Below are 25,620 nucleotides of genomic sequence, written 5' to 3' on the forward strand. Positions count from 1 at the left end.
AATTCTGTCAGATAGATCCGCACAACATCACATCCCGCGCCATTAAGAATTAGTTATTGCATTTCATTATATAACGTTGCATTTTAATTAGTAGTCCAATAAATATTAAATTAAAGAGCACAAGAAGCATGAAGAGGAGGAATATTTTACTGCATTTGGTGAATACTAAGTGAACAAAGAGACCCACAAAATTCTATGGAAAAATCATAGGGTCTTTAATATGGTGTTCACCCCATGACATAAGAGCTACTGCTCCTGCCTCACTTAATGAACCTGGTCTAGAGATTTGACCCTGCTGCAAAAACAACCCCATTAGGATGAATGCAACTGGTTTTCTGCAACAAAATGCCGAGTGTGAATACACCTTCAGACCTGTCGTATTAAATGTCTCTTTAAAGTGAATGCACTATTAAACCCCTTAGGTCCAGAATTCTTTAGACAGATCTCCAAATCCCCCGCATACTTAAAAATTCGGCCACCAAATAGGGGGAGCTTAGGAGCCTAATGCATACCGTTACACATTGAACGTAATATTAACACAGTATGCTATAAGCTACTGAACTCCCCCTGTTGGGGGTGCAATTATATAACTCTGTCTGGAGAGAGATAGATAGATAGATAGATAGATAGATAGATAGATAGATAGATAGATAGATAGATAGATAGATAGAGAGAGAGAGAGAGAGAGAGAGAGAGAGAGAGAGAGAGAGATAGATAGATAGATAGATAGATAGATAGATAGATAGATAGATAGATAGATAGATAGATAGATAGATAGATAGATAGATAGTTATATATATAGATAGATAGATAGATAGATAGATAGATAGATAGATAGATAGATAGATAGATAGATAGATAGATAGATAGATAGATGATAGATAGATAGATAGATAGATAGATAGATAGATAGATAGATAGATAGATAGATAGATAGATAGATAGATAGATGCGGGCGGCTCACGGGTGTCACTCCGCAACCGTCCGAGCCGCAAATCATGGTCGTGCACATGGCTACGGTCGTGTGCATGAGGCCTAAAATAAAGATAGATAGATATGAGATAGATAGATAGATAGACAGATAGACAGATAGATAGATAGATAGATAGATAGATAGATAGATAGATAGATAGATAGATAGATAGATAGATAGATAGATAGATAGATAGATAGATAGATAGATAGATATGAGATAGATAGATAGATAGATAGATAGATAGATAGATAGATAGATAGATAGATAGATATGAGATAGATAGATAGATAGATAGATAGATAGATAGATAGATAGATAGATAGATAGATAGATAGATAGATAGATAGATAGATAGATATGAGATAGATAGATAGATAGATAGATAGATAGATAGATAGATAGATAGATAGATAGATAGATAGATAGATAGATAGATAGAGCTTTTTTTCGTCTATATGGTGAATTTGAGTTGTTGAGTTGGGAAATTTCACATCACAAGTGAACCCGGGAAGCTTTGCAGGAGCAGCGATCAGGCAGAACCAGGCCGAGGTTAATATGGCAGAAAAAATGCAATGCTGGAAAACAAGAAGATGAACAGAGGAGGCGCAGGGAGGGAGGAAACCACAAAAATGGAAATCCAGAGATGGAAGGAATTGTGCTGTCAGTGGTTGCGACGAGTGGCAGTACAATGTCCTCCCTCATTAGACCTGGCGCCTCTGGGGGCCACATTTAATGCTCTGCGGGTCACTTGTTGGCATCCTATAGTGCCATTTATCACCCACAATAACACGCCTCTATGAGCAGAAAACTAGGGTGGGGGTATAGAAGCCTTTGCTGTCAGATATAGGGGAAATGTTCTACAAATATCCTCATCTTCCTAAAATAAAAGATGCTGCATGTGATAGTGAGCAAGGGCCGCAGGTATTCCTATAAGGGTATGTGCACACGTAGTGACCAAAAACGTCTGAAAATACAGAGCTGTTTTCAAGGGAAAACAGGCTCTGATTTTCAGACGTTTTTTGAGCAACTCGCATTTTTCGATGCGTTTTTCGCGCCGTTTTCGTAGCGTTTTTTACGTCCGTTTTTGGAGCTGTTTTCATTGGAGTCTATGAGAAAACAGCTCCAAAAACGTCCAAAGAAGTGTCCTGCACTTCTTTTGACGAGGCTGTAATTTTACGTGTCGTCTTTTGACAGCTGTCAAACGACGACGCGTAAATTACAGGTCGTCGGCACAGTACGTCGGCAAACCCATTCAAATGAATGGGCAGATGTTTGCCGACGTATTGGAGCCGTATTTTCAGCCGTAAATCGAGGCATAATATGCCTCGTTTACGCCTGAAAATAGGTCGTGTGAACCCAGCCTCACAGAAAAAAGGGTCAGCCATGATCCTGGCAAGGGCCGGCCTTAGGCTAGAGGGCACCCTGTGCAGCAGAATTGTTTTTGCGCCCCCTCCCATATTACATACCTTCCACACAAATAATGGCACCATATACTGTTCACATAAATAACACCTGTACGTATAAGTAATGCTACCATTTACTTTATACATAAATACGTCTGTAAAATATATACATATATAATACCACCATATACAGGACACATTAATAATACTGTACATATAAATAATACCCCCACGTACTGTGTGTGTGTGTGTGTGTGTGTGTATATATATATATATATATATATATATATATATAGAATGTTGCCATATATTGTACATATAAAGCCCAACATATGCTGTAAATAAAATTAATATAATCACTTTATACTCTACACACACATAGCACCGCTATATATTGTACACACATAATACCACTACGTATTTTTTGTATAAAAAATACGGCTATATACTGTACACATATAATACCATTATATTCACTACGCACCTATTATACTGCTGTATACTATACTCACATATAATACTGCTATATACTGCATACACCTATAATATTGTAACATACACTACACACAAAATACTGCTATACAGTCTACGCACATATAATACCACTATATACACACTATACACTCTACACGTCACAGTTTTGCCACTATTTACACAAAAGCACAGCAAAAACAGCCTTTAAATTATTGCCACAAAAATTTAATGTGTGAATATGCCCTTACAGTATCATATGTACACGAGAATCATATATATACACACATGCACACAGAATAAATATATATATATATATATATATATATATATATATATATATATATATTTATATACAGACACACACTCATACACACTTACAAACTCATACACACTTACACGCTCAAATATATACCTACACACTCATACATATACCTACACACTCATACATATACCAACACACTCATACATATACCAACACACTCATACATATACATATACGTACACATTCATATATATACCTACAGACTCATACATACACCTACATACTCATACATATACCAACACACTCATACACAAACTTAGACACTTATAACTATATATGCACACTCATACATGTACCTATAAACTCATACACACACTTACAAACGCATACATATACCTACAAACTCATGCAAACACTTACAAACCCATACATATACCTACACACTCACATATATACCCACACGCTCATACATATACCTACACACTCATACATATACCTACATGCTCATACATATACCTACACACTCATACATATACCTACACACTCATACATATACCTACACGCTCACACATATACCTACACACTCATACATATACCTACACACTCATACATATACCAGCACACTCATAGATATATCTATACACTCATATATATATATATATATATATATATATACCAACACACTCATACATATACCTACACACTCATACATATACCTACACATTCATATATATACCTGCAGACTCATACATACACCTACACACTCATACATATACCAACACACTCATACACACACTTACACAGTCATACATATATCTACACACTCATACATGTACCTACAAACTCATACACACTTACAAACTCATACATATACCTACACACTCATACATATACCTACACACTAATACATACATCTACATACTCATACATATACCTACACACTCATACACACACTTACACACTCATACATATATCTACACACTCATACATATACCAACACACTCATACATATACCCACATGCTCATACATATACCTAAACACTCATACATATACCTACACACTCATACATATACCTACACACTCATATATATATACCTACACACTCATACATATACCTACGTACTCATACATATACCTACACACTCATACATATACCTACACACTCACACATACACACTCATACATATACCTACACACTCATACATATACCAGCACACTCATAGATATACCTATACACTCATATATATACCAACACACTCATACATATACCTACACACTCATACATATACCAACACACTCATACATATAAGTACACACTCATATATATACCTACACACTCATACGTACACCTACACACTCATACATATACCAACACACTCATACACACTCATACATATATCTACACACTCATACATATACCTACAAACTCATACACACATTTACAAAATCATACATATACCTACAAACTCATGCACACACTTACAAACCCATACATATACCTACACACTCACACATATACCTACACGCTCATACATATACCTACACACTCATACATATACCTACATGCTAATACATATACCTACACACTCGTACATATACCTACACACTCGTACATATAACTACACACTCATACATACACCTACACACTCATACATATATCTACACACTCATACATATACCAACACACTCATACATATACCTACACACTCATATATATACCTACACACTCATATATATACACCTACCACACTCATACATATACCTACACACTCATACATACACCTACACACTCATACATATACCTACACACTCATACATACACCTACACTCTCATACATATACCTACACACTCATACATATATCAACACACTCATACATATACCTACGCACTCATATATATACCTACACACTCATACGTACACCTACACATTCATACATATACCAACACACTCATACACACACTTACACACTCATACATATACCTACAAACTCATACATACACTTACAAACTCATACATATACCTACAAACTCATGCACACACTTACAAACCCATACATATACCTACACATTCACACGTATATTTACACGCTCATACATATACCTACACACTCATACATATACCTATACGCTCATACATATACCTACACACTTATAGATATACTTACACACTCATACATACACCTACACACTCATACATACACCTACATACTCATACACACACTTACACACTCATACATATATCTACTCACTCATAGATAAACCAACACACTCATACATATACCTACACGCTCATACATATACCTACACACTCATACATATACCAACACACTCATACATATACCAACACACTCATACATATACCTACACATTCATATCTATACACCTATACACTCATACATACACCTACACACTCATACATATACCTACACACTCAAACATATACCAACACACTCATAGATATACCTATACACTCATATATATACCAACACACTCATACATATACCTACACACTTATACATATACCTACACACTCATATATATACCTACACACTCATACGTACACCTACACGCTCATACATATACCAACACACTCATACACACACTTACACACTCATACATATATCTACACACTCATACATATACCTACAAACTCATACACATATTTACAAACTCATACAAATACTTACAAACTCATGCACACACTTACAAACCCATACATATACCTACACACTGACACATATACCTACACGTTCATACATATACCTACACACTCATACATATACCTACATGCTAATACATATACCTACACACTCGTACATATACCTACACACTCATACATACACCTACACACTCATACATACACCTACACACTCATACATATATCTACACACTCATACATATACCAACACACTCATACATATACCTACACGCTCATACATATACCTACACACTCATATATACCTACCTCACTCATATATATACCTATACACTCATACAAGTACCTACACACTCATACATATACCTACACACTCATACATATACCTACCATACTCATACACACACTTACACACTCATACATATACCTACAAACTCATACATACACTTACAAACTCATACATATACCTACAAACTCATGCACACACTTACAAACCCATACATATACCTACACATTCACACGTATATTTACACGCTCATACATATACCTACACACTCATACATATACCTATACGCTCATACATATACCTACACACTTATAGATATATCTACACACTCATACATACACCTACACACTCATACATACACCTACATACTCATACACACACTTACACACTCATACATATATCTACTCACTCATAGATAAACCAACACACTCATACATATACCTACACGCTCATACATATACCTACACACTCATACATATACCAACACACTCATACATATACCAACACACTCATACATATACCTACACATTCATATCTATACACCTATACACTCATACATACACCTACACACTCATACATATACCTACACACTCAAACATATACCAACACACTCATAGATATACCTATACACTCATATATATACCAACACACTCATACATATACCTACACACTTATACATATACCTACACACTCATATATATACCTACACACTCATACGTACACCTACACGCTCATACATATACCAACACACTCATACACACACTTACACACTCATACATATATCTACACACTCATACATATACCTACAAACTCATACACATATTTACAAACTCATACAAATACTTACAAACTCATGCACACACTTACAAACCCATACATATACCTACACACTGACACATATACCTACACGTTCATACATATACCTACACACTCATACATATACCTACATGCTAATACATATACCTACACACTCGTACATATACCTACACACTCATACATACACCTACACACTCATACATACACCTACACACTCATACATATATCTACACACTCATACATATACCAACACACTCATACATATACCTACACGCTCATACATATACCTACACACTCATATATACCTACCTCACTCATATATATACCTATACACTCATACAAGTACCTACACACTCATACATATACCTACACACTCATACATATACCTACCATACTCATACATACACCTACACTCTCATACATATACCTACACACTCATACATATACCAACACACTCATACATATACCTACACACTCATACATACACCTACACACTCATACATATACCTACAAACTCATACACACACTTACAAACTCATACATATACCTATAAACTCATGCACACACTTACAAACCCATACATATACCTACGCATTCACACGTATACCTACACGCTCATACATATACCTACACACTCATAGATATACCTACACACTCATACATACACCTACACATTCATATATATACCTACACACTCATACACACACTTGCACGCTCATACATATATCTACTCCTCATACATATACCAACACACGCATACATATACCTACACGCTCATACATATACCTACACACTCATACATGTATAGATATGAGATAGATATGGGATAGATAGATAGATAGATAGATAGATAGATAGATAGATAGATAGATAGATAGATAGATAGATTGGTTTTCTTAGTTACATATATGAGGCAGGTGCGGATGTTTGCGGGTACGTGGGAGACTACGTCGCTTTCTTCATAAATCTGTATCTGGCATGTGGGTCTCTCCTGGGCGGTTCTATTCCCCGCATGCTGGTTACACAATTACCAGCCGTCACTAATCAGATAAACACAATCTCTTAATTACTTTCAAATAAACCAATTTCCTAAAACCTGTCTGCAGAACACTGATATGTGCGCTCAGCTAATGGGAGTATTAGTCCGGTGTCAGCATGGGTTTAGAGGATTGTTCTTTTGCATGGGTTCTGGGTGGCATCGTGGCAGAGATTAAAAATACCAGCTATAATTTCCTAATATTTCTTTCTACATCTTAACCCGTAGCCTCCCAGCCAGCATACAATATCCCCTGGAAATGTGTCTTTCTTAGGGAGAATTCAGCTGTCCCCTATGTCTGAAACTTTGCAGTCACTTTAAATGATATAGTGGGAATTGCAAAACATTGAAGGGGATGTGACAGTGGCCCCTTCATTCAGCTGATCGGTAGTAGTGTTGGGGGTCAGATCCCAACGGATTAATTATTGCTGATATTGTAAGGATCCTTAGGTGCAGACGGCCATGAAAACCTGTTGCTGCAGGGGAAATTTAGTATTACATGATGGCTATTCAAATCAATGGACGACCACATAGTACATGGATGGGTCAAATCCATCAGAGGGAGATAACCCCCCCCCCCCAAAAAAAAACATAACCAAATTTGTCCACTTGCAATAAAATTGCAGGATTACCTTGACCATTCTATCTATCTATCTATCATCTATCTATCTATCTATCTATCTATCTATCTATCTATCTATCTATCTATCTATCTATCTATCTATCTATCTATCTATCTATCTATCTATCTATCTATCTATCTATCTATCTATCTATCTATCTATCTATCTATCTATCTATCTATCTATCTCTGTTCTTATAGCAACTAACCAGATCTCTGTTGGTGTTAGTTATGAAGTCAGTGTTCCTATGATAACACTGAGCTGCCCAGTACAGAAATTGAGAAGTGTTGTCATATTCTTTTTCACACTCAGGAGGCCTGTAACTTGAGTCCACACCACCCATGATGAAAGTGATGGGGCCAACTTGATTGAGTTCATGTTTTCCATCTCCATGAAGAATACGCAGGTTCTGCGTTGAAACGCGTTGCCTATTTTTTGCAAATAAATGCTCATGTTATTATTATTCAGCCCATCGATACTTTATGTGTAGCGCTTTCTATTTATATCCTATTTTTAAATCATTTTTAATTTGCCATTCCATCTCCATGGGCCTCTAAGGAGCTGTCCCTTTGGTATTGACACACTTGCCTCTATATATGAGATGTTCGTTTGATAGAGATGCTTCTTCACACATGAAAATAATTGACATCAATTTAGAAAGTGATCCTTTAGCTCTGGACTATACGGGTTGGACACGGCACGTGTCTGTTTACAAGGATTCCAGCTTTCTGCATCTTTTGATCAGACATGAAAGTCTCTCACATATCACCAGTACTACACAGCCTTTTCCTGCCGGAGCCTCGCTCGTCCTCCCTTCAACATATGGTTGGAGTGTAAAGATGCCAATTAGATTAGTTATTTAATTATTTACAGGAACGCTCTGGCTGTGTGCCCGGCCTGGCACCTATAACGAGCAGTTTGACATTACTGGGGTGGTTGTTGTACAGGGGTTTAATGTGACGCGTTATCAGGTTATTACACGACTTTGCACTAGTAGGAACCATGTATTGGGAAGCGATTCTCAGCTTTGGCCTATTTTCGGTGAGGTGGTTTATGAATTATAGATCATACTGTATGTAAAACAATATGAAAGGATTGTCCAGCCTGAGTAACGACGTGGAACACCACCGCTTACATACATCAGACTCCCCATAGAAGACATCTTATCCTAGTACAACTTCTGCTGGCCAGACATAACCAAATATTATGGCCTAATATGACAGTCCGTAAGGCAAACCTGCCAACAGTCCGTTTTTGCAGAACTGTCCCAAGAACCGAACCACAAAATAGGCTAAGAAGATGTAGTTTTGCATAAAATGGGCGTTTCTGTCCAGTTTGGGGGTCGCTCCTAGGCTTAAAGGGTAACTAAACTTTCAAAAAACTTCTGATGTCATAGTGACAAGTTTTGATTGGTGGGAGTCCGACCACTGAGTCCTCCACCGATCGCTAAAACGAAGCAGCAGAAGCGCTTTGTTACTGATCAGCTATCCTCGGAAAGCCAAGCAATTTGTGTACGGGCTCATAGACTTTTTTTTCGAGTCCATACACCGTTACATCGTTTTTCCTAGAAAAACTGATCAGAAACGTTGCAGCTCATCGCTCACCCGAGCACTTCTGCCACTTTGTTTTAGCGATCGGTGGGGGTCTCACTGCTCGGACCCCCACCAATCAAGACTTATGACATGTCACTATGACATGTCAGAAGTTTTTTGAAGGTTTAGTTACCCTTTAAATGCCCAACCATTTTACATTCAAATGTTTAGGGGAAACTACCAGCATAGCAGATATAGCAGCTGGAAAAGCCGTCCTGTGTGTGATCATTGTGTCCCTCAGGCCTTGTTCACCACATTTTTGCTGATATTACATAATTGTGAATGGAACTATTCCTTCTATGTTGGGACTGTTGATAGGTATTTGCCATGTGTGAATGTAGGGAAGGTAATGTAAGACTCATGTAAGGATATTGCCATTCAATCATCTCGGGCCCCTCCCTTTTGTGGGCTGAAGTTTGTGAAAAGCCTGTGACATGCATGCTGCTGTACCTGGCACAGTTTGCCGCCTTTCCTGTGCCTTAGACCTGCATCTGTGGCTGTGTCGCATCCTGCTGAAAATTTGGAATGATCTATATAACTATATCTTCTGATAGATGTGATCGGGGCACATTTCCCTATATGATGACTCCACAAGGCATCATTTACCAGAGCTATTGATTACAGAAAAGACGGCAGACAGAAGGTGACAGCAGGTATACAGACCAGAAGTGACAATAGATTGGTATAAACGTATGTGAAGTTCAACAGAAAATAATCCATGTAATGACTCATATTTAGAGAGAAGATATGCTGCTGTCAACAAAAAGTCAATTAGAATGTGCAGCCATTTGATAGTTTATACCCCCTGCCCTGAGTCCAGGACATCGTTCTTACAACCTTACTTAGCATCATACGTCTACAAACGATGATTGTAAATGCTAATTATCATGTATATGGCACCAAAATGATTGAATTTTATTAACAATCAATGACAGGTCATTGTAAAAAAAACAGCGCCACTTTTGTCTATAGGCTGTGTCTGGTATTGCAGCATTTCTTTGCGTAAATCAAAGCTAACCCCTTTAAAGTCTATCTCTGTGGGTTGCACAATGTCTCCCTTTCATTAAAATAATTTTCATTCCCACACATTTTCTCATTTCTTGATTTTTTTTATATCCTGAGGCTCCATAATTTCTTCTGCTATATTCTTATGCTTTAGTAGGGGGGATCTAAACATTTCTGTGTAGCAGGGAATTATAGAACTTCCTGTGACCGCTTCAGTGTATGTAACAGGGGTATAACTGTACAGCGTACAGAGGTAGCAGTCGCATCTGGGCCCAATGGTCACTCTACCACAAAATCAAATACCAGTGTTTATTATCTGTGCTATCACTGTGTGCATTATCTTAGCTTTATTACTGTGTTTATTACCCCTATTCTCTGACATCACTGCTACAGTACTGTGACAACACAGTATTTATTATCCCTGTGCTCTGACATCACAGTGTTTATTATCCTGTACTGTGACATCACTGTGTTTATTATCCCTGTACTGTGACATCACTGTGTTTATTATCCCTATTCTGTGACATCACTGTGTTTATTATCCTTGCTCTGTGACATCACTGTGTTTATTATCCCTGTACTGTGACATCACTGTTTATTATCCCTGTTCTGTGACATCACTGTGTTTATTATCCCTGTTCTGTGACATCACTGTGTTTATTATCCCTGTACTGTGACATCACTGTGTTTATTATCCCTGTTCTATGACATCACTGTGTTTATTATCCCTGTACTGTGACATCACTGTGTTTATTATCCCTGTTCTGTGGCATCACTGTGTTTATTATCCCTGTACTGTGACATCACTGTGTTTATTATCCCTGTACTGTGACATCACAGTGTTTATTATCCCTGTACTGTGACATCACTGTGTTTATTATCCCTGTACTGTAACATCACTGTGTTTATTATCCCTGTACTGTGACATCACTGTATTTATTATCCCTGTTCTATGACATCACTGTGCTTATTATCCTGTACTGTGACATCACTGTATTTATTATCCCTGTTCTATGACATCACTGTGCTTATTATCCTGTACTGTAAGATCACTTTGCTTATTATCCCTGTTCTGTGACATCACTGTGTTTATTATACCTGTTCTGTGACATCACTGTGTTTATTATCCCTGTTCTGTGACATCACTGTGCTTATTATCCTATACTGTAACATCACTGTGCTTATTATACCTGTTCTGTGACATCACTGTGCTTATTATCTCTGTACTGTAAATTGGAAAGGGCTTGTCCAGATGGGATAAGCCCTTTGTTTATTTCTGGGACACCTAACCTTTTTTTATATAATCCTTCTCTGATTAAAAATAATAATAATTGGAATATGTTAATGGCCAGATTTAAGTGATCTTCCTATACATACTTCTTCTTATTACTCAGTCAGCAACACATCTCTGCGAGATATTAACATACCCAGCCGCTGTATATCTAACGCAGCTTTTCAGGAGTTTAGATTTACCAAATTCCATATTCATCCCCCACACATTGTTGATGTGCAGCGAGGCTTCCGTTCTCCTTTTATTTCCATTTTAAGTCAAGCGAACATGACATGTCTTTGATTAAAAATGCAAAAGACAATTTTAGTGTATGGTTCTTGTTGAGCATAAAGATGAAAATCACATTTTTTCCTGCAGAGATGCTGTAAAATAAGCAGATCCCAGAGAATTACATTGTGGTGTGTAGTAGTACAGTACAGACCATCCTCCCCTCTTCCACAATTATAAGGATCACTAGTATCCCCCTCTGTCATGTAAAATATACAAGCTGTATAAATTCATGTACAGTGAGCTCCCCCTAGTGGTGGCTGTAAATTTCCAGAATTATATAATTTATCTATTCATAAAAACAGAGTTCCCCTATACAGATATATCATGAAATTAATCAGTTCAGAATGTTTTACCTAAATACGGAATGGTGGACATTAACCATAATAAAGGTTCAGTATATTTAGCAGTCAATTCTGAAAGTTATTGTCCACTATTCCACATTTAGTTAAAACAATGTATTAATTAAATTCATAATATATCTGTATTGGGGAACGTTTTCTGAACTGATAAAATATAAAATTCCGGTTGCATGAAGCCACCACTAGGGGGAGCTCACTGCATGGATTTATACAGCTAGTGTTGAGCTCATTGGGAGCTGTATAAATCTGTACGCAGTAAGCTCCCCCTAGTGGAAGCTGCAGGTAGCTACTATGAAAGTTTCACTGCAAGCAGGGGAACAGTTCACATGCAACAGGCCCCACAGCAATTGCGGTACAGCGTATATATCCACCATTACAGGGCAGTTTTGCAAAACTGATACACTGTATTCTGTCTAGAGCAGCACATGAGGGGGCGGTGCATGACTCTTAGAACACTAAAGAGAAAATCCCTGTGTCATGCCCCGCCCCTTCAGGGCCTGCACTAGGCATGACATAATTTTAAACCAGAGTGTTCCCTTAAGAGAGACTGGAAAACTCCCTAGGGAATAATTACAATTAAAGGCTCCGATTATAATTAGCGTTCCCCTTTAAACTTTTTTTATAAGGCCTTATTTACACGAACGTGTGCTTTTTGCGCGCACAAAAAACGCTGCGTTTTTGCGCGTTGCAGTTCTGTGTGTCATCAGTGTTTGCTGCGTGGCTGCGTGATTTTCGCGCATATGGCATCCTTATGACACGCGGTTTTGAGGTTTAGAAAATTAAATGAAGGAGGTGCTTTTATTTTTCCCTTCACTTCTTGAACAACTGTTGCGCGAATCACGCGCGACACACATGGAAGTGCGTCCGTGTGCTGCGTGTGATTTTCACGCACCCATTGACTTCACTGGGTGAGTGATGCGCAAAAAACGCTAAAGTATAGGACATGCAGTGAGTTTCACGCAGCGGACACACGCTGCGTGAAAAACACGGAATGTCTGAATGGCCCCTTTGACTTACATATCTATCTATCTATCTCATATCTATCTATCTCATATCTATCTATCTATCTATCTATCTATCTATCTATCTATCTATCTATCTATCTATCTATCTATCTATCTATCTATCTCATATCTATCTATCTATCTATCTATCTATCTATCTATCTATCTATCTATCTATCTATCTATCTATCTATCTATCTATCTATCTATCTATCTATCTATCTATCTATCTATCTATCTATCTATCATAGCAGCAATTAATGGTTGTCCCTCAGCATCTGTTACACAGTTACACATTTAAGAGAAGCAAAATAAAAGACTTTACCTGACATTGATATTTTATTATGGGGGGGGGGGGGTGGATTGCTCTATAAAAGGTTTGTCTGGTTTAGAAAACCCATTTTCAAATACCCTATTAGGGAATTCTGAAGTAATACAGAGGGGCTCTCATTCTGAACCTCCATCAATTATCCGAAGCAGAGGGTGGCTACAAAGAGCGTCTCTTGCTCTGGAGGACCCAGCATGTCCTTGCATTACATAGACAACCCAATGATTTCAATGGGCACCATGTAATACTTATTTTCCCCTGTGGAGGCACTGCAGGAGAATTTAACTGCTGTGTTCCCTCGCAGATTACAGCTGATCGCCGGAGATCTCAGCAGCTAGACACCCTGTGATCAGCTTATTTTCAAGGGATTGTAAAAAAGTGGAGACCCCTTGAAGTCTGTTTTTATATTTAGCTTTCTGCTTGGGTTATGGATTGGAAGAACTTATCACCAGCTCTGCTGTGCGCGCTGTGACGACAGCTTCTCCAGACTTTGCATGTAGATTAACTGTGGTAATTTACATAAGAAGTGGGAACAGAAGCCGGTCACTGTCAGCGCTGGACCTTTACCTCCACATCTGTCAGCAGACCTATAACCTGACTTATAGGGGGGGGGGGGGGGGGGGCTAGCCATTATCCAGCACCAGAAGCCGTCTGTATTATGCTGCATAATATACCGCAACACAGCAACAAATACACCTCAAACAAGATTTGTATTAATCTCCACGACTGTGCAGATGAAAAGAGACTTCACTGGGATTAGTGCAGTGTAATAACCCAGCTGTCAAGACATAGATCGGACCCAGCAACGGTGGATTTGTCCTGCTTCCCTGAACACGAGGACAGGACGACATATAAAGAAACGAGCAAAGAAATAGAAAATATTCCAGGAGCCCCCCCCCCATATATTATAAACCCAGTCGCAGCATTATATACTGGCGATAATCATGAAAAATCTTAGTGTTTAGGGGTCCTACGGTTTTATGTAAAATGAAGGTTAATCATAGAATGGAAAGTTCTACAACTTTCTAATATACTTTGTGTTTCTGATCTCTGTTTGCAGTCACTGAATGGGAACATTCTTGTTTACATTTAAAGGGCTGAAAACTTGTACAGATGTAAGGATCGAATTACACAGTGCCGTCAAAACGCTGCCTATTGCCGACATTACTGCGAAATTGCGTAAAAGTGTCACGGTCTTACCGCAATCTCGCGTAAAAATTAAATCTTTCTTCGGCGATTTGATGACACTCTTTGAATCGACCCTAATATTTTTCACAGCTGAGCATTTGTTACCGTTCTATCCAGTCTAGATAATCCTCTCTGAGCTAAACAAATCAGCAGCGTCACAAATCTCTCCTGTCCTGATACTTTGTTACAATGTATCAGTGTAGGTAAAATGTATCAGCTGGAAGTCCAGGTGTTTAGCTTGTCTAAACTGGATACAACTGTAGCAAATGCTCAGCAGTGACGTATTAGGCCATATTCACACCTTGCTGTATTAATGTATGTGATTTTGCTGCTCTTTTGCCATGATTTTGCTTTCAGAAGCAGCCATGTTTTTAACTACTTCAGGGCTGAGGTAGATTCTCCCATTAATTGTTCTATTAGGACAACCCCTATTAGACCATTTGCAAGGAGGAACACTGGCATCAAAGGGCAACTGTGCGAGAACTGTTTGTGGGCCCCCCTTCTATCAGTAACACCTACCACACATACACATGTTGCACACACAACGGACAAGCGCAACACACACATTGCACATGTGCAGCACACAAATCATACTTGCTGCTCACACATTTCGTATGTCTCATGTTTGTATCTCATGCCCTGCACAAATATCACCAAGGACATTAAACATGCACTGTAATAAAAATTCACCAGATGTTTTTTCACAATAATGGTTTCAAGCAAGCAGAAAGCAGCTGAGACAAAGCCATGCCCCATATGTTAAGCTCCACCCATGAGGAACGCAAAAACACAACTCCCAACACAATGCAGCTGTGCAAAATCTACAGGTTGCTGCTTCACTCTACCAATACCCACAATAACATGGCTGGGGCAGCCCCTCCTCCCCTATGGACATATTGGCATCATAGAGGGATTGGTTCATTCTGATGGACCCATCAGTCTATGTATTAGATGGATGACCATTCATCTGAATGGCTGCCTGTAATACTATATTTCCCCTTTAGTGGCCACTGCAGGGGAAATGAACAGCCAAAGCAGACAAAATCAGCTGTTTGCCGGGGGTCTCATAATAAAGAGGTTGTATATGATTAGACACATGAAGGTATCACATAAAAACTCCACGTTCGATATTCAGCACCAAGATGGCAGGGGAAACCAGCAAATAACGTATAGCGCCATAGCGTGACCATGTCCCAGAGAGACATTCATTATTTGTCATATTTAATAGCTGTGTCGTTTATTTCTCTTTGCCGAGTCAGGGAGCACTCCCCATGCTGCATATATAATGCGGATATCACATAATAACTTATTACCGGCCTGTAATATATCGCCGTACAAGATTAATTTAGCTCGTACAATATGCAAATATAATGACTCGTGTTTACATTTATCTGTTTCTATATCTCTAAGCACCAGCTCCTAATTAATCATCTAATAATTTACATAGACGTCCTCAGGGTCATAAATTCCGAAAAATTGCAGCGACTTGTATGACTTAAAAACATTTTCAGAGACCCTATTTGGGAATTCTGAGTTAATAGAAAGGGGTCCCTCCTTGCAGGATGCTCATCTATTACCAGAGCAGAGACAGCTACAAACAGTGTCTCTTGGTCTGCAGGACCCAGCACGTCCATGCATTACATGAACAGCCCATTGATTTATAAAGGAACTGTGTAATACTTTCTTTCCCCTGTGGAGGCACTGCAGGGGAATTGAACACTTGCTGCTAGGTTTTCCTTACAGCTGATCACTGGGGGGTCCCAACAGCAGGATAGCCTGTCATCAGCTGATTGTCTAATTAATAGGGATTGTCCAAAGCAGAGAATCCCTTTAATTTCTTAGTCCATCCATTTACTTATTTTTTTGTTATTATTTTTACACTTTCTGGTACGGGCAGCTCCTTCTTCTTATTAGGGTTTTTCAATCTTAATAGGGCAGGGTCCTCCTCTTAGCTAGCGCTACCGGGGGATCGGAAGTCTAGTTGCACAGTCTTCTGTGATGATGATACGACTCTTTGTCATGTGACCGGCCCTGCTGTAATATATGTAATTGCTGTACTACTGATGCTGCTTGCACATAGAGTACAGCGGGATCGGTCACATGACGAAGAGTTGTATCATCATCATCATCACAGAAGACTGTGCAACTAGACATCCGGTCCCCCGGCAGTGCTATAAAAATCTATTAAAATCTCAGAATCAGCACGACGGAGGAGCGGAATGTATATTAGCGAGTGTATCACATACTGCAGGGACTACACTGATAATAATTTTTGGTCCCACATAACCCCTTTAACACCTTGTGAATGGAGCGTACGAGCGCTGATCGATGTGCTGCATCGCCGATCGGCGCTCGTTTTTCCGGCCAGAATTCGACCGTGTAAAGCCACCCTGGGAAAATGTTTTCTGGCACTTCAGTGCCACCTCTCTTTCTGGTGGATGTTGACGAAGGGTCAAAAAGTGTGAACATGTGCAATAAGACTGGATTCACACATCACGTATTTGTTGCAGATTTTGATGCAGATTTCAATTAGGTATTTTTAAACCAAAGCCCAAAGGGATTTCAAAAGGAATGGGAAATATAAAGGAAGAACCTATAGTCCCTCCTCCTGAAACCACTGCTGGCCTTGGCTCAAAAATCTTCACTAAAACATGAAACAAATACGTTATGTGTGAATCCAGCCCTAGGCCCCCTTCACAATCTGCAGATTTTGTTGCAGATTTTGTGCTTTCTGCAGAAACAACTCCATTTAGATCAATGGAACAAAATCTGCAGCGTGTGCAGGGTGCCCTAGTTTAGATATTCAGTGCAGGAGGAAGCGCTCAGTGATTCTATGATTCTTTCCAGTTACTGTATAGGAGAATGGCAAAGACAGGGCATCTGAGAAGGTACAAAGTAGAACTGTTACTACTATAAAGAGCTCTCCTCACCAGTCGGTTTTAGTAAATACTGAAGTATTGTCTATGAAATATCAATTCCAGAGCATATTTTCTTAGAACTCTGTGTTGCGCTGTCCCTCTGTTATTCCTCCTGGAAATGTATGAAAAAATTTATAAATGGATGTTATCAATCCCCTTGTCAATAGAGTGTGTCCCTGCACTGTCTGATACTTTTCTGTATGTGCTCACACTTTATAGTCTGCTCTACACAGATTTCAGTACCTCTGGCTTCATTTGCAGTATTCCCGGGGTAAAGGTATTTAGGTTCTATGTATATATACCCTGTCTATTGAGGCACTGGATGTAAGCCAATAGTGTTGCCCTTGTAGGCACCATTCCTGAGGCTCAGTGGAGCCCAATGAGTAGATCACAGTGAATTTAAAATAATAATAATAAAAAAATTATGAAAAAACCTGCGTAACTCATTTTACAGGTTTCACTATTTGAATCTTCATAAAATGGGAACTCATTTGGCAAATACTTTGCCTTACTGTTTTTGTAGAGATTTCGAGTTATTCCCTGTCATTTTCTTGATTTCTTGGTTGATTTCAAAATTCTGCAGGTTGCCGTAGGAAACAGACAGCAGTTTGGCTCCACCTCTTTGTCAGACATGTAACCTTACAGCTTAGCTCTAACTGTGTAACTGTCATCTGAGCTTCTACATTGCACTGCTATCTGTTAACAGGGATCCAACAGAACTATGAATTTAGCTTTGGATGTGAGTGGAGAAGAACAAAAGCGGACAACCACTTTAAGTGACTGAATAATTTGGCGTCATCTCAGAATAGTTTTCTGTAAGTAAACATCACTCTCAGATGTCAGAACTTAGGCTTTTTCGGCACGTCTCGCTTTTCAGCTGAGCTCTGCCATATAATTCATGTGTCACAACCATCAATTGTATTTGTCATTTTTCAGTGTTAATATGTATTTATCTGCTCAGCAGCAGCGGGCACATTCTCCTTGTTTACCTTTAGGGGGTCTTGTTTTTCTTGTTTAGGAATATTTCAGACAAAGGAGCAAAAATAAATTCATAACACAATATAATATTTTTTAACAAGTAAATTGCCCTTGTAAAAATGTTTTATTTTGCGTCTAATATCTACGTCTAATATTATTTCTGTTATTTGGTCCATTTAGTCTGAAAATAATGGAGGATGTTCAAGATCTTCATCTATTAGTGTGATTTAAGAGTGTCTCCAAAGAGCGTTTCTCACTCTGGAGGACCAGATATATCCGTGCATTACACATTGATTTCAATGAGAATTGTGTAATACTTTATTTCACCTGCGGCGGCGCTGTAGGGAAATTGAACACTTGCTGACAAGTTCTCCCACAGATCAGCAGGATATCTTGTGATCTGTTTTTCATCAAAAGAGCCCTATTGTGTCTGGTAAATATGATGGAATCTGCGATGGAGACCCCTAATGGAGCCTCCGACGTAGAGGATAGATTTGAGGATGGATTTTTTTGGATGACTTCTCTACTTACACGGTTTGTACACAGCATGTCAACAGAGTTTACTGCACATGCAGTGCATTAACCCTTCCCCCTGTGTTTAACAAGACATTGTAACAGCACTTCCCCTGTTGTTAGCATCACTGAGTAGTAATAAAATATTATGTAACTATTATATTAGGAAATTGCATTATTGGCAATTTTTAAATATATACTGCACCTACTACGGAAACTGAGAGTGAAGGGGCACCACAAAATTTTTCTACTATGCCACAATCACAGAAAATTTTAGATCATATTTCTTTTCATTAATTGCTGCTAAATGTATTGGAATAGTTATAAAGTTTAGGGGTCATTTACTTTTCCTTAGGATGATTTGGGTGTTGGGTAACTTTGTTCATTAGATTGAAGCCAGATCTGAAAACGAGTTATGCGGTCACTTTGGTCGGGTTTAAATAACCCATCGTCGAATACCCCATTAGTCAATTCTGGGTTAATATAGGGGTCCCCTATTCAGGACTCTCATTTATTACCTAGAACAGAGAAGAGCTACAAAGAGCGTCTCCCACTCTGGAGGACCCAACACGTCTGTGCAGTATATGCACAGCTTATTGATTTCAATGGGAACTATGTAATACTTTATTTCCCCTGTGGTGGCGCTGCAGGATAATTTAACACTTGCAATTGGGTTACCCTACAGATTACAGCTGATCGCTGGGGATACCTTTAAATAAAAAAGATGGTATCTAGCAGACAACCCTTTGAATGGGATGTAAATATCTTTACGACACTGTATTTGTGGGCACCAGAGAATTCTGCCGGTGATCTTACATTGGTTTTGGGTTGGCAAGGTAAAGGTACCAATGTGTGTTGGAAAACTTTATGACTTTTAGGACAATATGTGGAAGCTCTATAATTAAAAACACGATGACATAGAGTAAAATCTACATTAGTTTCCAGTTCTAAATATAAGCCCCCATAGGGCTGTACCCAGCTGGCAGTCGATCAGTCTTGAAATGCATATTTGACACAGTATCATGCACTGAATCACGCGCCTGTCCATCTTCTGTACATTATACAGCCACAGAGGAGCTCCATAACCAAGTAAGAACAAGAGGTTGCAGGCTAAGTACTCTGATCTAAGGCATGAAATACTAGGGTGACTTGTAATACCCCTGGCATCTACTCTAGGGGGCAGATTGTCATGTAGTGTCTGCAAAAGATGACATCATTGCTCTTCATACACATTGCATAACACCATTACTTACAATTTACATTTCTGTTACTATATACTGATACAGAAGATCGGCGGCTCCGTATCAGCACTGTTGCCCTTCAGCACTGGTCTGGGGGTTCAAATCACCCCCCTATTATATCAGTTGAGTGCCCTTTTTTTCCCCTATACTCCAAAATCCTGTCTAGCCTAGTAGGACTCCTTTGAAATTGACCCTAAATTGTCTATGTTTGTGATAGAGTCCAACTGGGGTCAAGATCCATGGGCCGACTAAGATTGATCTGGGCCCTTGGGCATCAAAGGTCAGGGGCCTCTCATCAACCACTACAGCCTATATACGCTTTGGGTAAAAAAAAAATGAAGGAGCCCTTATCTCTTGCATTTGGCATTGTTGTAATTGACTAAGGAGTTGTGGGTCTGGTCATGGTCCCTTAGGCACTTCCCTAATACCCAAGTGGGTAGTCCGCCCTGCTGGGTAATAATTTCATACAATATTATATTCACATTACCCAAAAAGTTATCGTTTTTGAAAGATAAGCAGCTCCTGAATCATCAGGTGCCACCACCAGCGGGTGCCAATGCCAGATAGTCATGCTTCTATGGAGATCCTGTGGCCTTACCATAGAGCAGAAGGGCCGGCGGTGTGTATTGATATGTACAGCCAATGCTTACCCTACCCTGCATTTTACAGGGAAAGATGGCCGCCGGTCCTCATGGCTGGTCCATGCACTATTAGGTGTTTTTATTTTATATTGCTAGGGCCTGGTAGAGGGGGAAGGGGACAACCGGCCGGACTGACATTATCTCTCGGCTGGAGATTTCCTTTAAATTTACACTTTTTGATTCCTTCAAATATGGGGTGACCTTCAAGTGCAGCGTTGCCTCCTTAGAATTGAATTAAAGGCCCGGGTATTAAACATTTATAATAGTGGTGGAGCATTGCAGTGGGGTGACTGGAGCTCCATTTTATCTGATTTCGAATAAAGAAGGTGAACGGATGTGGAAGTCAAAACATGAGAGATTGGAGAAAGCTTGATTAATCTGCGCAATGAAAAGAAGATTAAATACAGGGGGAATCTGTGACTTAGGCAACGCAAGGAGTTTTATTGTCTTCTTAACCCTTCCCGGACCCAAGTAAAAACATTGGGAAGCCTCGCAGCTCTTGGACTACTAATGACCCATCGTGGTGACTTATTTATTCCCAATTCATGTCCCATTGCCCCTTTAATTTTATGTTTTTGATCTATAATGTGTTAGTAAAAAAAAAAAAAAAAGATTATTAAACTGCAGCTACTAGTGAGATCATATAACTTTTACTGGATGTGATGATAGGAACTGTAGTCCATGCATCATATAACTTTCCCTGAGACATCTGGATGGACAGATAAAAATTTTAGTCCAAACCAGAAAAAAATGCAAAAATAAAAACCCTGATTTTTTTTTTTTTTATTTCTTTTAATGATAATTGATGTATTATCAGCCGGCGTCACTCTCCACGGTTTATCTGGACGCTGGCTGTGAACTGGTTAACCCTTTCAGCTGAACAGAACTCCATAGCAATTCTCGGTTAGGTATCTCCCACACAGATGCTAATATTAGCAAATATCCCACATTGAGAAAAAAAAATAAAAAAATCAACATAGAAACAGAACTGAATTATTGTCAAACTGATACTTGAGATCCAAGCCTGGGAGCTGGGTAGGAGGACTGGTGCAGGGTAATGAGGGAAGCAAAGTCCTGGTTGAAGTTGAAGAGTAGGAGTACGCCAAGGCACACACTCTATCCATAGGCATGATGGAATTATAAGGGATTTTAAAGGTATAGTAAAATTATTGGGATTCACTGCTGAGACTTGTAGTCCGCTGAGCAGATAGAGTGCAGAGCTCAGTTTTTATAATGCCAAGGAGAACATACGCCTATCGAATCTTCTATTACTCCCTCCCTAAGGTTAAAGTCAACCATGGTCTTCAAGACCACGAGACCTCGCTAGCAACCAAAGGGTTATATTTATAATTGGTTTAACGGGGTAACATGTTCCTTAGTAAATTTTTATATTCTACAAACACAAATCATATGAAATTAAACATTTATATTCTGTGAACCTGTTTCTGACCAGCTGTGGTGGAACCATTAGGACCATGAAGACCTCAGTCTTGATATATGGAGCTATACGTTAACATGACACAACATACATAATACACAATAATGCAATGACACATAAGCCCATGGTTCAAAGGTCATAATGTGTCTACTACGATGGTTAGATACCTTCAAGGCAGCAGGTTCTCCATAATCCAGAGTGAGTCATCACCTCTTCGTTCTTCTTGCTGGTTTCATTGTCATTGGTGGATTTAGCCTTACAGACCCCTCTAGAATACAGCCAATAATCCGTGCCCACTGCTATGGTCATCAGACTAAAAGCTGCAAAGGCCCCCACGGTGGTAATTAGCATCTGAACACCTCTGTCACACATCCTCATTCTTGGTCATGGTAGTTGGGCTCCTATCTTGAGAGGAACCTGGATGAAGTGAGCTAAGATTGTATTTTAGAATAATCCAGAATGGAGAACTTTTGACAGGAGTTGGGGGGTCCCCAAACAAGTTCAATGACCTTGAGAAAGTCAATGTTTGCTCCTTGTACGACCCTTGTCTGGGTAGTAGACGGAATACGTTTTAATGTTGTATTTTCTCCTTGAATTCAGATCAAAAGAGCTTGAAGTTTCCTAATAAGTAGATGCCACATTTCCAACTGCAAAGATTGTTCCTTCTTCAGTGTGACAGGTACATGGACTGTGGTGCTGAAGGGACTGTTCATATCCAGGCTCTGTGGTGCTGAAGGGACAGCTCATGGTTGGGTTCAGTGATCCGCTTCAAGGTGCTGAAGGAACAGCTCATGGGCCGGCTCTGTGGTGCTGAAGGGACAACTCATAGCCGGGCTCAGTGATCTGCTCCTGTGATGGTGATGCTGAAGGGGAAGCTCATCGCCGGGTTTTATGCTGCTGATGGGGAAGTTCCTTACTCACTCTTCATTCAGTCACTGCACAAATGTTATGTCTATCTTGTCCTTGTGCAAACCCAAATGACGCGAGAAATGTCGATGCATGATGTCAATCCCTAACACCAAACCTTTATAGTAAGTTCCAAACTGATGCTAAACAGGTTGTTCTTGGTTTCTATGTCATCTCCTGGCATGTGTATTGTCTTGGATGAGCAGCTTCCACCTCCGGCTGAAGATATCTGAGTCAGGTATTTGGACAACTATAGCATCACCTACTAAACCTTATGGCAATTCGTCTACTGGGATTCAGTGAGACCATATTTCCAAATTCTGCACCCCATTTTCTGAGAGAGAAATTAAGGCTTCCTTCTTGTGTCTAGATGTGGATACAGGTTTGGGGTTTCTATGCAGACATAACACAACCTGGTCCTAGATGTGCCCACCTAGGATGGATTCCAATGCTCATTCTCTTCCAAAAAACAAAGTTTATGGATGTTCTTCTCATTTCAGCTTCTGCTACCCTGGGAAGTCTCTTTGGACTGTAAACCTAAGTAGGGTCTGAGAGGTTTCTGTCCTAAAAGTCTACATTCAGAAGATGACAAGTGGCACCTACCTCTAGCAGCTCTTCTGGTCTTTAGAAGCTCTTTTCTGGCTTTAGATTGTCCTCCTTCCACTTGCTCATAGACTCTTGTTGTGTTGTGCTGTTCCTCAGTCTTCTTCTTCTGTATCAGATAGTGTCTCCTTCCTTTCCTCTGCTCCAATCTCTGCATTTACTCATTCCTTTCCTCTTCTCTGCCCTTCCATTCAGCCTCTCTCTATCCCTCAGCCTCACATCTCCTGACCCTGTCTCTCTTTACCCCCCCCCCCCTTCTCTCTCCCTCTAATACTTAGTATTACACAGCTATTCTCCAGATCTGGTGTCCTCTCCCCTACAACGCCACTCAGACTTTCATTATGCAAAAACTGAAGTCTACTGATGCAGAGAGAATGAGACCCTGGAGAAGGCACGTTTTTAAAGGGACAGGGTCCATGTTCTGATTGGGAAGCTGATCATCAGAGGAGCTGCATACACCCGTCCAGTTTATAATTGCCCTCATCTCATTCCAGAGCTGTGCTGCTGTGAGGACTGGAAATGTCATTTGTAAAGCATGGCTATGCATTCTGTCAGCGCATCTTCAGCCGGCTGCTCTCTATGTCACTATATAAAAGTGATGGCCAAATAGCAACCATTATCCCTCAAAATATGAAAAACAAAGCTATGTATATGTTCCCGCATCATGTGTGTAATATCATTGCAATCCATGATCTGTTATGGTCTATTCATTTAAAGGGCAACTGTTTAAATTCACTCTAGTCTAATTAAATGGACTAAAATCACCCTTGAAGGGGGTGTTCATTCTTAAATACTCTTGTAAAGAATTCTG

General features: G+C 39.4%; 1 protein-coding gene across 1 annotated transcript in view; it reads right to left on the minus strand.

Annotated features, from left to right (window-relative positions):
• The window catches only part of CACNG3 (calcium voltage-gated channel auxiliary subunit gamma 3), a 57,363-nt gene extending 32,065 nt beyond the window's left edge, over positions 1-25,298 (minus strand). The window contains exon 1 of the mRNA XM_075830513.1: positions 23,468-25,298. Within this exon, the coding sequence (XP_075686628.1) occupies positions 23,468-23,678 (211 nt within the window). The 5' untranslated portion in view covers positions 23,679-25,298. The remainder of the gene's footprint in view (positions 1-23,467) is intronic.
• Positions 25,299-25,620: the final 322 nt, after the last annotated feature.

This window comes from Rhinoderma darwinii, chromosome 6 (genome assembly GCF_050947455.1).
Source record: "Rhinoderma darwinii isolate aRhiDar2 chromosome 6, aRhiDar2.hap1, whole genome shotgun sequence".
NCBI lineage: Eukaryota > Metazoa > Chordata > Amphibia > Anura > Rhinodermatidae > Rhinoderma > Rhinoderma darwinii.